The sequence below is a fragment of the Sorex araneus genome, chromosome 6 (assembly GCF_027595985.1).
Source record: "Sorex araneus isolate mSorAra2 chromosome 6, mSorAra2.pri, whole genome shotgun sequence".
In the NCBI taxonomy this organism is placed as follows: Eukaryota; Metazoa; Chordata; class Mammalia; order Eulipotyphla; family Soricidae; genus Sorex; species Sorex araneus.
This window is the reverse complement of record NC_073307.1, coordinates 158,987,371-159,004,116: the sequence shown is the minus strand read 5'-3', so window position 1 is coordinate 159,004,116 and position 16,746 is coordinate 158,987,371. Positions and strand designations below refer to the sequence as shown.

The 16,746-nt window shown below is 60.0% G+C and overlaps 1 protein-coding gene across 1 annotated transcript; it reads right to left on the bottom strand.

Moving 5' to 3' along the window:
* Positions 1–441: 441 nt before the first annotated feature.
* On the bottom strand, positions 442–12,210 carry CD5 (CD5 molecule). The gene is made up of 10 exons (XM_055143815.1): positions 12,204–12,210; positions 9,984–10,022; positions 7,842–8,153; positions 7,408–7,470; positions 6,919–7,218; positions 5,184–5,471; positions 3,677–3,802; positions 2,968–3,021; positions 1,881–1,997; positions 442–1,001 (listed from the first exon to the last, which is right to left on the bottom strand). The coding sequence occupies exons 1-10, from the start codon at positions 12,208–12,210 to the stop codon at positions 913–915; spliced, it is 1,395 nt and encodes a 464-aa protein (XP_054999790.1). The 3' UTR covers positions 442–912.
* Positions 12,211–16,746: the final 4,536 nt, after the last annotated feature.

The window sequence follows — 16,746 nt, the reverse complement described above, 5'->3', positions numbered from 1 at the left end:
AATTACCCCTGGCGGTGCTCAGGGGACCATATGGGATGCTGGGAAGCGAACCCGGGTCGGCCACGTGCAAGGCAAACGCCCTCCCCGCTGTGCTATCGCTCCAGCCCGCCACCAACCCTTTGGGCCACCCCCAGCCCATTGTTTTGAAGCCCCCGTTTGAGCCAGGGAAGTGCCCCGTTCCCTGGGCCAGACCCGTTGGGCCCAGAGCAGACTCCAAGTGTCAGAGCCCCTGACGGGAGCCGGGGTGAGCCTCCCTGGCCTTTCTGCGGACGCCTTCATTGGCGCAGGAACCCCAGGGCCAGGGCCAGGCAGCTCGGAGGAGAGAACCGCGCTCAGCTGACAGCTGCGGTGACTGTCCTGGTCAGGAAGCGTTGAAGCCCAGAGTCCTTCCCCTGGTCACCCCCGGTAGGCCAGGAGGAGGCACCCGAGCCAGGCAGAAACCTTTATTTCAAAGACACACGAGGCCCTGTCCTGAGGGCTTCGTGCCGACCATCATGTTGGGGTAGAATCTGGGGGGCCCTGTCCCCACACTGGGGAGCGGGCTCGGGTCAAGGCCTTCCTGCGGCCACCCTAGGGAGGGTCCACGGGCCGGGTGGGGCAGGAGTGGGGCAGAAAGACCCCTTTGGAGGAGGCCCCGCCCACAGCCCGGCCCCGGGGGAGGCAGACAGGACACATTCGGGCTCTCCGGGGCTCCTCCCGGTTCTGATTCTGTGGGGCGAGAAAGAGGCGGCCTCAAGCCCAGAGACGGTTCAGGGGTTCAGGCAGGCCCGAGCCCCTCCCCCTTTAGCATTAGGTTGGGGGGTCTCCCTGCGGAAGCTCTCAGGGCTCGGAGAGGGCCCTGCCCCAGCACCCCAGTGGCAGGTGCTGATTGGCACGAGCCCCCGGGGGGTGGGGGCTGGGGGTCCTCACACCCTACAGCCTCTGGGTCACTTGCAGGTCGTAGTCGCTGTCGGAGGAGTTGTCGGGCTGGGTTGAGACGCGGCGCAGGGCGCCCTCCAGAGCTGCGGGGAGGAGAGGGAGCCCCGGCACACACCCGGTCAGGCCAGGCCACGCCATGGACCACGTCACATCCCAGCCATGCCACGCCATGCATATCACATATCATGCCATGCTATGCTACACACCATGTCACATACCATGCCATGCCACGCCATGGACAATGTCACATACCAGTGATGCCACACCATGCATGTCACATACCACACCATGGACCACATCACATACCATGCCATGCTATGCCACACACCATGTCACATACCATGCCGTGCCACACCATGGACAATGTCACATACCAGCCATGCCACACCATGCATGTCACATACCACACCATGGACCACATCACATACCATGCCATGCTATGCCACACACCATGTCACATACCATGCCGTGCCACACCATGGACAATGTCACATACCAGCCATGCCACACCATGCATGTCACATACCATGCCGTGCCACGCCATGGACCACGTCACATACCTGCCATGCCATGCCATGCATGTCACATACCACACCATGGACCACATCACGTGCCATGCCATGCCATGCCACACATGTCACATACCACACCATGGACCATGTCACATACCATGCCATGCCATGTATGTCACATACCACGCCATGCCATATTACACACCACATTCCATCACACATCACGGGTCCCTGCTAAGCTGCTCCCTGCGTGTCTGGGTCCCCCAGCCGGTGCCACTGCGGAGGCTGGCCTGGGCTCCCTCGGGCCGCACACCGAGTGCCAGGCTGGGAGTGCGGTGCCGCCGTGAATCCCTGCAGCCTGCCAGGCCCTGCGGGCACACGGGGCGGGCACCCCCCTCCCGTCTGCGTGCCGCTGCACCCCGTGCTCTGGCTCCCCGGGGCCGGGCTCACCGGGGTAGGCGCTGCGGGCGCTGCTGGGCGGCTGGCTGTACTCGTTCTCCACGTGGGGGGCCGTGGGGTTCACAGCGGAGGAGCGCACCGTGGCCGTGTGGTGGCGGTGGAAAGACACTGAGCAGGGAGACGCGGGAGTGGGTGCTGGGTGGGCGCTCCGTCCCGTCCTCGGCGCTCCGGGGGGGGCCCTGCCCTGCCTGCCCCAGCCCCCTCCCCCGGGTGGCGGCGGCTCAGGGCTGCGGAGGCAAGCTTTCAGAGCAGCGCGGGCGGGGCGCGTTTCTGTGGGGGGGTTGGGCAGAGGGGAGGGGCGGGTGCAGAAACGCCTCCCGCCCCGCCCCCGCCCCCCGCCCCGCCCCCGCTGGGTGCGGACAGACAGGTTTCCCGAGGGCTGAGGATCTGAGGGGTGGGCTGGGCCCCCGCTGGGGGGAGCGGGAACACGGGCTGGGGGGCAGGCTGAGACTCAGGCCTGGGGGTGGACCCCGGTTAGCCCTGTGCAAGATCAACGCTGTGTCCTGCCCCCTTGCCCCGTGTCTGGGCGCACGTCTGCAATGCCCAGGCTTCCCCCTGGCCCCGCACTCCGGGATCACTTCTCTCCTCGCAGGGCTGGGGGGGCCCTCTGGGGGCCCGGGGACCACCCCGGGCCGGCGCCCTCCCCGCTGCGCTGTCTCTCCGCGGGCCCCGTCCTCCTTTCCTCCTTGGCCGTGCGGGATCAAGCCCGGCGGGCGACTCTTGTGTCCAGGGACGGGGCTTCCCGGCCGGGGGCCCTCAGCACCCCACTCCCCATAGTCCCCAGGGTGCTCCTGAGAGATGGCAGATGAGGAGAGCAGAGGCGGGTGGGGGTGGGCGGGCGAGGGGCCCGGCCAGCAGGCGGGATGGGGGGTGGGCGCAGGAGGGACCCGAGCCTGGGGAAGGGCTGAGAGACTCTGCTCAGCACCCAGGGCCCACAGCCGGGGTCACACCCTGACCAGTGTGGTGGCGGCCAGAGGCCGTGGAGAGCCGCTGGCCCCGCCTGTGGTCAGCCCCGGGCCGCGCCCCGCCTCCCCATGGCCACACGGCGGGGGGGGGGGGGCGGGGGGGGGGGACTCACTGTTCTGGCTCATTTCCGTGGGGCCGATCCACTGGCGCTGTTTCTTCTGGCGGACTGGGGGACAGACAGACAGGAAGTCATGTGAGGGGGGGGGAGGAGGGAGGAGGCCCAGAGACAGCTTGGGGTGGGGGTACACGGGGCTCATGCCCCCGGGGAGTCTTTGTGGTCTGTCTCGGGAGCAGAGGAGAGGGGGTGTTGCAGAAGAACCCCGGGTTTCTGGGGAGGGGGCTGCAGGGGTGCGGCCTGCCTTGCCGGCGCGTCCTGGACTTCCACCCCCCTTCCCCATCGTTTTTCTTTTTTGAGTTTTTTGTTTTGTTTGTTTTGTGTTGTTTTAGGGCCACATCCGACAATGCTCAGGGGTTACTCCTGGCTCTGTGCTCTGGGATCTCTCCTGGCAGTGCTCGAGGGATCCTATGGGATGCCGGGATCCTACCTGGGGTGGATGTGTGCAGGGCAAACGCCCTCCCCGCTGTCCTATCTTTCTGCATCCCCCTCTCCCCGCAAATTTCTCATCTTTGATCAATTTCCTCCCTGCTCTGGGTCAGGGATCATGCTTCTCTGATCCCCAGCGGATAGTTGCCCATTCAATGGACGAGAAAAATGAGGTTCAGACAGGTGTGACGCAGAGGATAAGGGGTGGGGGGAACCCTGTGGGTTCAGGTGCAGCCCCTGAGCCCCCCGCCCCCGCCAGGTCCCCCCCTCCACGTACACTTCTTCACCAGCTTCTTGTAGGCGAGGGGCCCGCACACGGCCAGCAGCACGGCCAGGAGCACCACGGCCAGGACGATGCTCATCACAGAGCCTGCACCCAGGCCCGCCGGGTTCGGATCCTGGCCTGGGGGGGGATGGAGGGGTCCAGGTGTCAGAGCGCTGGGGGGAGGGGGCTGCTGTCTGCTTCCCGGGGATGCTCTGTGGGACTCAGACTCCGTTCCTAGGATCTCTCTCCCCGCCCCTTCCTCGCTGTGCCCAGGTACCACTTTCTCCTCTCGGTGTCCGCTGTTCACTGGCGGCCAGAGACAGGCCTTGCCCTGCTCTGATCTACCAACATACGACTGTGCACCAGTGCCCATCTACCCGTTACCCACCACCCACACACCCACCTACTCATCTACCCACTCATCCCTCCACCCACCCACTCACCACCATCCATCCACCTGTTCATCCATCCATCCATCCATCCATCTACTCATCTACTCATCCATCCATCCATTCACCTGTCCATCCACTCATCCATCCACCCATTCACCTGTCCATCCAGTCATCATCCATCCATCCATCCATTCATCCATCCATCCATCCATCCATCCATCCATCCATCCATCCATCCATCCATCTACCCACCCACCCATGTACTCATCTATCCATCTACCCATCCATCCTTCGAATCATCCATCCCTCCACCCACTCACCACCATCCATTCACTCATCCACCGATCTCCATCCATTCATCCATCCACCCACTCACTATCATCCATCCATCCATCCATCCACCTGTCTATCCACTCATCCATCCACCCATCCATCCATCTATCCATCTACCCATCCACCCTTGTACTCATCTATCCATCTACCCATCCATCCTTCGAATCATCCATCCATCTACCCATTCACCACCGTCCATCCATTCACCTGTCCATCCACTCATCCATCCATCCATCCATCCATCCATCCATTCACCTGTCCATTACTCATCCATCCATCCATCCATTCATCTACCCATCCACCCATGTACTCATCTGTCCATCTACCCATCCATCCTTCCAATCATCCACCCACCCACTCACCACCATCCATCCACCCACCCACCAACCACTCATCTATCCATCCATTCACAGATTCACCCACTCACCTGTCCTCCATCCATCCACTTATCCATCCAACTGCCCATCCGCTCATTATCCATCCACCCATCCACCCACCCACCCACCCACCTACCCACCCACGGAGCTGTCCGTTCTCTCTTGCATTTATTGCCCGGCTGCCATTAGTTACGAAGCCCCTTGCTTCTCTGTCTGGCGTTAGGGGGAAGAGGATGAGGGATTCCCGCGCCCTGTGTCCTGCTCACAGCTCCCCCTCACCGCTGCCTGATCCTCCTTGCCCTATCCCATCCCCCTCTCCGCATCATCTCTGCACCCACCTCTAGCTTCTGGGTCTGCTTTTGCCCCCCTCCCCCCTCCAGCCCGCCCCCGCACTGCCTGCGGGCTCAGCCCACTCACACGTGATGAACATCCTCTTGCAGGACTGTTTCTTGTCCAGCAGGTGGCACTGCGACAGCTTCTCATGGGGACACCGATGCCCGGGGGTGGTCCCTCTGGCATCCTGCTCGCGGTAGGAGCTGAGCCGGCCGCACTTCTGCTCCTGGCACACCTCCTCCCAGAGTTCCCTGGACTTGGCCGAGTTGCTGCTGCACAGTGTTGCCCACTGCCCGTCCTGCCGTACCTCCACGGCGCCGGCACAGGGGCCGCTGCCCCCGACCAGGCGGCTCTGCACCTTGGGCTGGAACTCTGGGGGAGGACGTGGGCGGGAGTGGGTGGGTTTGGAATATGCCCCCTTGGCCGTGAGCCGGCCTGCCTGGGGCCCCTGTTCCACGTCCTGCCCTCCTGCAGGGGTGCTCCTGGCCCTGGAGGCTGAGACGGAGACCACAGGTGCCTGGGGCTCCAGAGAGGAGCCCCCACCGGCCCCTGCCCCTCCCCCCAGGTCAGGTGTGAGCGCTCCTGTGTTGGCCTGTTTCCATAGCAACGGCTGCCCTGGAAGCTCAGGTAAATGTCCCTTTAGGTCCCTGCAGATCGTGGGGCCCAGGTTCTGGGGATTGGTGTCCTGCAGGGGTTACTCCTGGCTCTGCACTCAGGAATTACCCCTGGTGGTGCTCAGGGGACCCTATGGGATGCTGGGATTCGAACCCAGGTTGGCCGTGTGCAAGGCAAACGCCCTCCCCGCTGTGCTATCCCTCCAGCCCCTGGTGTCCTGTTCTTTTTTTTCTTTTCTTCTTTAGCTTCTTGGGTCACACCCAGCAATGCACAGGCGTGACTCCTGGCTCTGCACTCAGAAATTACTCCTGGTGGTGCTCAGGGGACCATATGGGATGTTGGGAATGGAACCCAGGTCGTCTGCGTGCAAGGCAAATGCCCTCCCTGCTGTGCTATCCCCCCCTTTTTTTTTTTGGTTTTTGGGCCACACCTGGCAGTGCTCAGGGCTGACTCCTGGCTCTGTGCTCTGTGCTCCTGGGGACTTGGGGGACCTTATGGGATGCTGAGGGTTGTCAGTCGTGTGTGAGGCAAATGTCCACACCCCAGAGGAGGAGGGGGGGAAGTTTGCATCCCGGTCAGATCCAGCAGCCTGGGCTCAGACCCTGGTTCCGGAGGGGCTGTGGGCATCCCCGCCAGTGCTCTGACATTTTGGACAAGAACTTTGGCCTCTTGAAGCCTCAGTTTCCTCATCTGTCAGCTGGGCTGAGCACTCGGCTCCCCGCTGGTGGTGGAGAGCAGAGACAGTGGGGAACGGTCCCTGGCCTGTGGCAGCTCTGGGGACGCTCCACCCTCCGGTCTGGGCCCCCCACACCCCGGGGCGGCTCTCTCCCGCCAGCCTTGCAGAACCTCATCTCTCTGCCTCCTCCGTGGGTCCTGGCTTTGGGGTGCCCCGGGCCAACCTTGACGCCCCCCCCTGTCCCCCAGCATGGCCAGCCAGGGAGGCCCCGTAGGAAGCCGGGGGGGGGGCTGCCCTGGTGTACCCCCAAGGCTCCCAACTCTACGATCATCTCTCTGGCGAGGATCATCCCTTCCAAGTGCTCCCTCTGGCCGGGACAGGAGCCACGCCCCCTCCCTCCTACCAGCCGGCTCCTCTTCCTTTGTGCTCCCTCCCTCTCTCCAGGGGGTCCAGCCCCTTTGCACCGCCCACTACCGCCCCGACTGACTCCCCTCGCCCGAGGTGGCGGTGGGGCCCAGTCTCACTCACCGGAGCAGAGCAGGGCGAGGGGCTCGCCGCTGGCCGGGGGCCGCACCGGCAGGAAGCACCCCTCGGGGAAGGCGCAGCTGGGGTCGGCCATGCGCCACCGGATCGGCAGGGACCCGCTCAGCGAAAGGTGCTTCACGAAGGAGCCACACTGGAGCCTCTCGCAGATGCGGTTCTCCAGGCCCGGGGCGCTGCCCGGAGCTCCCGAGAGGACGGAGCCAATGACGCCCCCGATGTAGACCTCCAGCACGCCCGCACACCGCAGGCCCCCGGGCGCGTCCACCAGCAGCAGCCTGGGCGGATCTGGGGCGAGGGGAGAGGGCGCAGGGCGGCCGGCCTGAGTGCGGAGGGCAGGGCGGGGGCCCCCCCCTCCATGGTCCCCCTCTCCCCCATCTCTGGTGGCCAGCCCCGGAGGGGAAGCCCCCAGCCACGGCCTCGGACACAGCTCCAGCGCGTCACGGGGCCTCCTGGCGACCTCCGGAGTCCTCTTACCTGTGGGCGCCGGAGTCGTCGTGGGCGGGGGGCTCGTGGGAGGAGGGGTCTTCTGGGGGGGCTCTGTAATGAGACCCTCTGGTGAGGTGGGCGCAAAGGAGGCTGCGAGGGAGGGGCGAGGGAGGGCGTGGGGGCGGGGGACTGTTGGGAGGGGAAGGGCAGGGGCGCTGAGGGCCCACACGTGAGTGTCCGGGTATGTGTTGGGTACCTGGGGGGCAGTCCCGGCCCCTTTGTTGTTGGGACCCTCGAGGTCGGCGGGGTGGAGGGCCCCTTTTCACTCACAAGAGCGCAGGGTGTGTTTGTGGGGGTGGGGCTGAGGCGGGCAGGGGTCGTAAGTCGGGGACCCCGCCCCTTCCCGCGGTGGGTGTGCCCAGGCTGTGGGTCCGGGTGTGGCCCCCCTCCCCCCCCCCCCCCCCCGTCCCCCGGTTGCCCACCTAAGCAGATGAGGCCCAGGGGCTTGGTCCGGGCAGACGAGCTGACGTTGCACCTGGCGAAGGAGCCCACGTGTCCCCGGCAGGTGACGGGGGGAGGGCTGTTGGGGGGCGTGAGGCCGGGGAAGTGGCCGAGGGCCAAGGCCTCCCCGCAGTCCAGCTTCTGGCAGAGCTTCGAGGCCTGTTGGAGGGACTCCTGGAGGCCGTTGTGCCAGTCCCAGCTCTGGTTGTCCACCGAGTGCCACCCGCCCAGCGTGTGCACTTTCAGCTGGCCTTGGCACAGCGACGGAGAGCCGCTGAGCGCCACCTGAAACCCTGGGGGTGGGCAAAGCGGGCAGTGAGGGCCAGCGGGAAGGGACAGCCGCCCGCCGCTCTCGGCCCTGTCACCCCAGACCCTGGGCCACCTGGCCTTGCTGGGCTCCCACACCCGAGTCCTGGGGGGTGCGGTACAGAAGCCCCCCAGGGACAGGGGTGGGGGCTAATCAGCACCCCCTGTCCAGCAGGACCCTCCACGCCTGGAAGCCGTTCAGTAGACCTGAGAGAGGCCGGCGACCTGATTCTTTTCCCCTCACCTTTTTTTTTTTTTTTTTTTTTGCTTTTGGGTCACACCCACCAATGCACAGGGGTTACTCCTGGCTCTGAACTCAGGAACTACTCCTGGTGGTGCTCAGGGGACCCTATGGGATGCTGGGAATTGAACCCAGGTCAGCCACATGCAAGGCAAACGCCCCCCCACACCACCTTAATGTCAGTTTTATGGGAACAGAGAGACAGTACAGTGGGGAGGGCGTTAGCCTTGCACGCGGCCGACCTGGGTTTGATCCCCACATTCCCGTATCCCTGATCCCTGCCAGGAGTGATTTTTGAGCGCAGAGGCAGAGTAACCCCTGAGCATCGTCAGGTGTGGCCCCCAAGCAAGACAAAAGCAGTGCTATTGGGGTTCTACTGGCAGTGGAGGGCACTCCCTGGGGGCCACTAGTTCTGGGGACTTTGGCAAGTGTGTTTGCTTGTTCTGTGAAACGGTGGCCTCACGGAACAGGGGCCATGGAACAAGGGGGCCATGGAACAAGAGATCCATGGAATAAGGGGGCCACGGAACAAGGATGCCACGGAGCAAGGAGCCCTCAGAACAAGGAATTCATGGATCAAGGGTTCCACAAAACAAGGGGGCCACAGAACAAGGGGGCCCGTGGAACAAGGGAACAAGGCCACAGAACAGGACTCCACGGATCAAGGGTTCCACGGAACAAAAGTGCCATGGAACAAGGAGACCACAGAACAAGGGTTTCGTGGAACAAGGGTGTCATGGAACAAGGGTGTCACGGAATAAGGGTGTCACGGAACAAGAGTGTCATGGAACAAGGGACCCCCTAGAATAAGGAACCCACAGAATAAGGGCTCCATAGAACGAGGGTGTCATGGAACAAGGGACCCATCAAACAAGGGGCCTATGAAACAAGGGCCTAAAGAACAAGGGTTCCACGGAATAAGGGACCCATGGAATAAGTGACCCATGGAACAAGGGTTCCACGGAACAAGGGACCCATGGAACAAGGGTTCCACGGAATAAGGGACCAATGGAATAAGTGACCCATGGAACAAGGGTTCCACGGAACAAGGGGGCCTATGGAACAAGGGTTCCACGGAACAAGGGGGCCTATGGAACAAGGGTTCCACGGAATAAGGGACCCATGGAACAGGTGACCCATGGAACAAGGGTTCCACGGAACAAGGGACCCACAGAACAAGGGTTCCACGGAACAAGGGACCCACGGAACAAGGGTTCCACAGAATAAAGAACCAATGGAACAAGTGACCCACGGAACAAGGGTTCCACGGAACACTAGCCTCAAGGCTCTGAGCCCAAAGGCAGAGCGTTTCATGGGTGTTACTGCCTCGGCTGCCAACGTCGTGGGAAACGAGCGTCTGACAGAGCCGAGCGGGAGAGGGAGCTTGTGGGGGCTTTTCCAGGGAGCACTTCCTGTGGCAGCTCTCACGGGAACCAGCCTGCAGGGGTGTTTATAGACAGGGAGGGTCCACCTGCATCTTCAGTGTGCGTGTTCGGCCCTGCGAGGGTGGGTTCACGTCGAGAAGGTTCAGTCTTATCCCCCCCCTTTCCTCAGTGTTCCTGAAGTTCGTCCTTACCTTTGTCCTCCCACCTGCGCGCTTCGAGGCAGGACGTGGCTGTGGAAGGAGAGAGGAGAGAGCAGGTCAGGGAGTCCCGGGCCCTTCTCCCCTCGGGGCCTTGGTGAGCAGCAAGCCCGCCCCGCCCCCGGGGGCTCGCCAGCAGGCGTTTCCCTCCTCCCCCCACTAAAATCTCATGAAATCAATTGAGGGCCCGGGGGACAGTGGGGAGGGCGCTGGCCTTGCACGCGGCCGACCTGGTTCAATTCCCCATACCCCATAGAGTCCCCCAAGCCCTGCCAGGAGTAATTTCTGAACACGGAGCCAGGAGTAACCCTGAGCATTGCTAAATGTGGCCCCCAAACAACAAACAAAAAGAAAAAAAATGATTGAGGGGGCTGAAACAGTCCTTTATCTTGGGGCTACACCTAGAGGTACTTGGGAGTTACTCCTGGCCCAGTGCTCAGGAATCACTCCTTGCGGGCCTCGGAAGACCATATGGGGGTGCTTGGGATCGAATCAGACCAGCTGCCTGTAAGGCAAGTGTTCTACCCGCTGTTCTAGCGCTATGACCCTCAAACTCCTTATTATTTTATATATATATATATATATGTGTCTATACATATGCCATATCTAGTTTATGAGACTGGAGAGAGAGTACAGAGGGTGGGGTGCTTGCCTTGCATGCAGATGACCCAGGTTCAATTCCCAGCACCCCATATGGTCTCCTGAGGTCAACCGGTCCCCTGATCACTGGCTCAGTGATGCTTGAGCACAGAGCCAGAAGGTACTCAGCCCTGAGTACCTCTGGGTGGTCCCCAAACCAACATATACTTCACTTTTCAAATGAACATGTGGTCCAGCAGATCTTCCTTGTGTGCACAGATCTATGCATAGTTGCACATGTGCAGACCCGTGTCATCTCTGTCGCAGTCAAGGGACAAGACATTTCTACTACCCCCTACATTTCCTTCTGCCACGCTTCTGTAGAAGAGTGACCATTAGTATATGTTTGGGGGTGTTGGGGTGTGTTTGGGCCATATCCAGCAGTACCTAGGGGTTATGCCTGGCTCTGTGCTCAGGGATCTCTCCTGGCAGTGCTCGGGGTGATGTGAAGCCTGGGGTTAGCACTGTACTCCTGTACTATCTTGGGGACCCTATTATAACTTTATTATTATTATTATTATTATTATTATTATTATTATTATTATTATTAGCAGAGTCTCTTGCCCCCGTGCCTTGGAGGGGGTGGGCTTCAGTTTCCCTCCCCGCCCTGAACAGAGCTCCCACAGCCGAAGACCTCTGGAGCCTAGCCACAACCATGCTCAAGGCCCCTCTCCACACGTTCGAACGAGCCTCATGCATGAAGGAACCGGCAGAGGAACCCAAGTGTGTGGGACCTGGGGCTGAGACCTCCAAGCCTGCTTGGATCAGGATTGGGCCTCTTCCGCCCAGATTCCCCATTTTCCAGTAGCTAGGCGGTCACACGCAGGGCCTGCCCCCGGCGCTGTGTAATCCCACCACCGGCCAACATCCGGAGACTATAAAACCAAGCTTCCGGAAAACACCTTCTAGCCTAGTTCTCCCTCTCAGAGAACCTGGCAAGCTACCGAGAGTTTCCTGCCCACATGGGAGAGCCTGGCAAACTCCCTGTGGTGTATTCATATGTCAAAACCAGTAACAATGATGGGTCTCATTCCCCTGACCCTGAAAGAGCCTCCAATGCAGCATCATTGGGAAGGACGAGTAAAGAGAGGCTTCTAAAATCTCAGGGCTAGGACGAAAGGAGACGTTACTGAGACCGCTCGAGAAATTTGGTGATCAACGGGATGATGATGATGATGATGATGATGATGATGATGATGATGATGATGATGATGATTGCTTTTTGGGTCACATCTGGTGACACTCAGGGGTTACTCCTGGCTCTGCACTCAGGAATTACTCCTGGGGATGCTCAGAGGACCATGTGGGATGCTGGGTATGGGACTCGGGCCTGCTGTGTGGAAGGCAAACACCCTCCCCGCTGTACTACCACTCTGGCCCCGTAACTTTGTAATGAAGTGCTGAGCGTGTCGGGGAGAGGGCTTACTTCCTGGGCCTGGGGTTGAAAAGGAAAACCTGCTGTGGAAAGGGGCCCGTCCAAAGCGGGGGAGCACGTTTCTAGGGGCGAGAGGGGAGCAGAGACGGTCTCCAGGCTCCAAGCCCCACTCCGGGGAGCACGGCCTGTAGGCCCCCGACTGTCCATGGGCATCGCCACTGCTGCAGCCGGGGTCCAGGAGGTCCAGGGATGTGGCCCCCACTGCTGGCCCAATGACGCGCCAGGTGCCACGGGGCTGCTTCAGGCATGATTTAATTTTGGGGGGAAAAGGGCCACACCCAGTGGTGCTCAGGGGTTACTCCTGGCTCTGCTCTCAGGGATCATTCCTGGGGACGTTGGGGACCATGAGATGCTGGGGATTGAACCAGCCAATCGCAGGGCAAGAGCCCTCCCCGCTGTGCTCTGGCTCTGGGCCCCCTCAGGTTTGAGTTAGGTGGGGACAAGACCAGGTGGTCGCCTGCGAGGCCTCAGATCCCTTCTTGGAACAGCCAGCTCTGCCCTTCACGAGGGTCCCTGTTTAGACCACCATCCGCCAGGCTCCTGTGTCGCTTCCCATGGGGCCGGGATCACCCGAGTCAGGGAAGTGTAGACGACTGTGTTGAAGTCGCTTCGGAAGAATAGTTTCTGGGCATTTGGAAGACAAGGTTTTGTGAGAACAGGCCTTAAACGAGTGATTCATTAAAATTAAAAAGTAAAAAAAAATTAAAAGAGTGGGGGAGATGCAACAATCTTTACTATCTTTCTTCCTAGGAAATATATATTTTTTAATTTATTCTTTTATTAATTCACCATGTGGAAAGTTACAAAGCTTTCAGGTTTAAGTCTCAGTTAAACAATGCTCGAACACCCATCCCTTCACCAGTGCACATATTCCACCACCAAGAATCACAGTATACCTCCCCCCTCCCCCCCAGGAAATATTTTTTGATCATCCTTTGAGCAAATTACTGATAACACTGTCACTGTCATCCCATTGCTCATCGATTTGTTCGAGCGGGCACCAATATAAAATAAATTATTGAGGGCCTGCTACGGGGGCGAGCCTAGGCTGTGGTTGGGAAAACCGGAGCTAATGGCGGTGGGAGATGCAGTGGTGGTGGGCTTGGGGCTGGAAGACCGAGTGTCTGTAACGAATCATCATGAACTGCTTTGTAAGCCGTGGCGTTCATATGAAGTGTAAGGGGAAAATAAAATTTAAAACAAAAAACAATGGGCCACAGCGGTAGCACAGTGGGTAGGGCATTTGCCTTGCAGGCGGTCAACCCAGGTTCAATCCCCGGCATCCCATATGGTCCCCCGAGCACGGCCAGGAGTGGTTCCTGAGTGCAGAGTCAGGAGTAATCTGATCATCGCTGGGTGTGACCCAAAAAGCAAAAAAAGCAAAAAAAAAAAAACACCAAAAAACAAAAAATCCAAACATAAATAAAACAAACATATATTCTGTTCTGGCAAAATGTCCGGAAGCTGGTGATGGAGTTTGAGTGCTGGTGGTGAGTCACTTCCGAGCAGTGCCTGGGGCCTGGGGACCACCTCTGGCCACAGACTGGTGCCCCAGTGTGAGCCGAGAGCCCGAGAGTGAGGGGCTGCTCGGGCCTGGTGCTGTGAGGGCTGGGGATGAAAGGCTCGCACCCCGCAATGCTCAGGGCCCTCCAGGGCTACGCTCCACACTGCCTGAGGGGCCATGTGGTACTGCGGGGTCAAACCTGGACCAGGCATGTACCAATCCCTGTACTATCTTCCTGGCACTACTGGGGGGGCGGGCACACCTGGCAGTGCTCACTCCCGGCTCTGAACTCAGGGATCACTCCTGGCAGTGCTTGGGGACCATAAGTGGTGCCTGAAACCAGGGGCGAGCACTTTACTCTGGGGAGGAGTTTTAATGGGACCCCTGCCCACCCACCCTCTGCCAGCAGCCCAGACTCCTTGTAATAAAATGCTTGTGGCCCGTGACGGGTGTCCCCAGGTGAGGGAGAGCCAGTCACAGTTGTCCCAGAGCTCCAGGCCTCAGAGAGGGAAGTAGGTGTTTACCAGAGGCCAGTGTTCCGGGGTCAACCAGTTGACCTTTCGCTGGAGGCCAGTCTCTCCCGAGTTGAGTAGAACTTCCCGAGTCTTTCCTCCATCACCAGAACCATCACGACCTCTTTCATTATCACCCATATCACCACTTGAGTTTCCATCAACATTGTCATCACCATTGTCCTCATTATCCTCCTCACCAGCACCATCTCCGTCCCTGTTGTCAACATCCCCAACACCAGCACCATCTCCATCCCTGTTGTCAACATCCCCAACATCAGCACCATCCCCATCCCTGTCGTCAGCATCCCCAACACCAGCACCATCTCCATCCCTGTCGTCAACATCCCCAACACCAGCACCATCTCCATCCCTGTCGTCAACATCACCATCATCAGCACCATCTCCATCCCTGTCGTCAACATCCCTAACACCAGCACCATCTCCATCCCTGTCGTCAGCATCCCCAACACCAGCACCATCTCCATCCCTGTCGTCAGCATCCCCAACACCAGCACCATCTCCATCCCTGTCGTCAACATCCCCAACATCAGCACCATCTCCATCCCTGTTGTCAACATCCCCAACATCAGCACCGTCTCCATCCCTGTCGTCAACATCCCCAACATCAGCACCGTCTCCATCCCTGTCATCGATATCCCCAACATCAACACCATCTCCATCCCTGTTGTCGACATCCCCCAACATCAGCACCATCCCCATCACCCCGCCTCCGTCACCACCACCCCACCCCTTGCCTTGCACGCAGGCAGTTTTGCACCTAGATGCAACATGTTCCTAAACACATCATGAAGTGGACATGGTGCCAGGTTGGACGCTGAGAGACTGCAAGGGACTTGCCCAGGTGGTGGGGCTCCGGCCAGGATTAAGTCAGCCATCGTGGCACAGAGTCTGTGACCACCTGCCCGTATTTCCCCGCCTCCCGCCTCTCTGGACTGCCCAGACCTGGTCAGAGGAAGTGCACGTATGCACTGATCCACGGCAGGCCTTCTCCAGGAAGTTGCTGTGTGATCTTGGCGGGCCATGCACCTCTCTGGGCTCAGTTTTCGCTTCCGTTAGAATCAGGTTGCACCCTCTCCTCCCTTCTGATCGCACTGTCTCGACTCCTAGTGTTCTAGCTCCTCAAACGTGAGGGGCGGGCAGGAGGAGAGGGGCGTTTGCACGCTGGACTGTCTGTCCAGAGCCTTCCGGGACAGACCATTCATCGTGTGTTCTCGTTGCTTCTCCCAGGGGCCAGACCAAGGCCTTCGTCAGCTGGAATTGTGCAGCCTGGATGCCGGCCTCACGAGCTGTGGGCCTCTGGTAGGGTCAGTCAGTTGCATGCGGCCTGGGGCCCTCAGAGTCTGGGGGTGGGGACACTGGGCACGGAGGTCCTTGGCCGACTCCTCAACCTGCCTTCCACAAGATGCCCCAGTGTGGGGGCTGGGAACCGCCTCTCCAGGGTCCCCTTTTTTTTTTTTTTTTTTTTTGCTTTTTGGGTCACACCCAGCGATGCTCAGGGGTTACTCCTGGCTTTGCACTCAGGAATCACTCCTGGCGGTGCTTGGGGGACCATATGGGATGCTGGGGATCGAACCCGGGTCGGCTGCGCGCAAGGCAAACGCCCTACCCACTGTGCTATCACTCTGGCCCCCAGGGTCCCCTTCTGTCCTTGGCCTTCAGCCTCCCGTTAGAGCCCCCCAGTTTAGTTTTTAGTTATTTTTCCTTTTGGGTCACACTCTGCATTGCACAGGGGTCACTCCTGGCTCTGCACTCAGGAATCACTCCTGGCGGTGCTCGGGGGACCCTATGGGATGTTGAGAATCGAACCCGGGTTGGCCGTGTGCAAGGCAAATGCCCTCCCTGCTATGCTATCGCTCCAGCCCCCAGAGCCCCCCAGTTTAGAGCGTAGAGCCAGCCCAGGCCAGAGCCCAGGACTCAAAGAGAAGGACCCCTGCACTGTAGCAGCTCAAAGGGCTGAGCAGGTGCTCGGCACCCGGGACCCGACTTGGGTCCTGGCACTGTGTGTCCCCCAAGCACCACCGGGCGCGGCCCCTCCCCGGCCCCCTCCTGCACCTCCACATCTGCAGAGATCTCCTCTCAGCCACCCACCTGCGCCCCCGAGTTTGGACAAGGAGTGGGCGAACTCCTGCGGGCAGCACTGAGACGCATACAGCTAAACCCACGACCTCCGCCGCCGCCGGCTGCCGCATTGCATTCTAGAAGATTCTCACCTTGGCAATCATGCTGGCCTCACCAGCTGTGGAAGAGTTTTATTTGCTTTTTGAAGGGTATCACTGTATCACTGTCATCCCGTTGCTCATCGATTTGCTCTAGCGGGCACCAGTAACGTCTCCATGGTGAGAATCGTTGTTACTGTTTTTGGCATATCCAGTACACCACGGGTAGCTTGCCAGGCTCTGCCGCACGGGCAGGATACTCTCGATAGCTTGCCAGGCTCTCCGAGAGGGGCGGAGGAATCGAACCCGAGATGGTCGCGTGCAAGGCAAACGCCCTACCCACTGTGCTATCGCTCCAGTCCTTTGAAGGGTGTAAAATTCAAAATATATATTTTTTCTTTTTGGATCACACTCAGCGATGCTCAGGGGTTACTCCTGGCTCTGCACTCAGAAATTACTCTTGATGGTGCTCAGGGGACCCTATGGG

What these genes read in the sequence shown, in the direction of transcription:
- CD5 (XM_055143815.1), bottom strand. An exon ending in CAAGAGGATGTTCATCACGT is followed by an intron (nt 3,803 to 5,183) that starts GTGAGTGGGCTG and finishes ATCCCCCCCCAG; the next exon opens with GCCAGGATCCGAACCCGGCG. An exon ending in CAAGAAGCTGGTGAAGAAGT is followed by an intron (nt 3,022 to 3,676) that starts GTACGTGGAGGG and finishes TCTGTCCCCCAG; the next exon opens with TCCGCCAGAAGAAACAGCGC.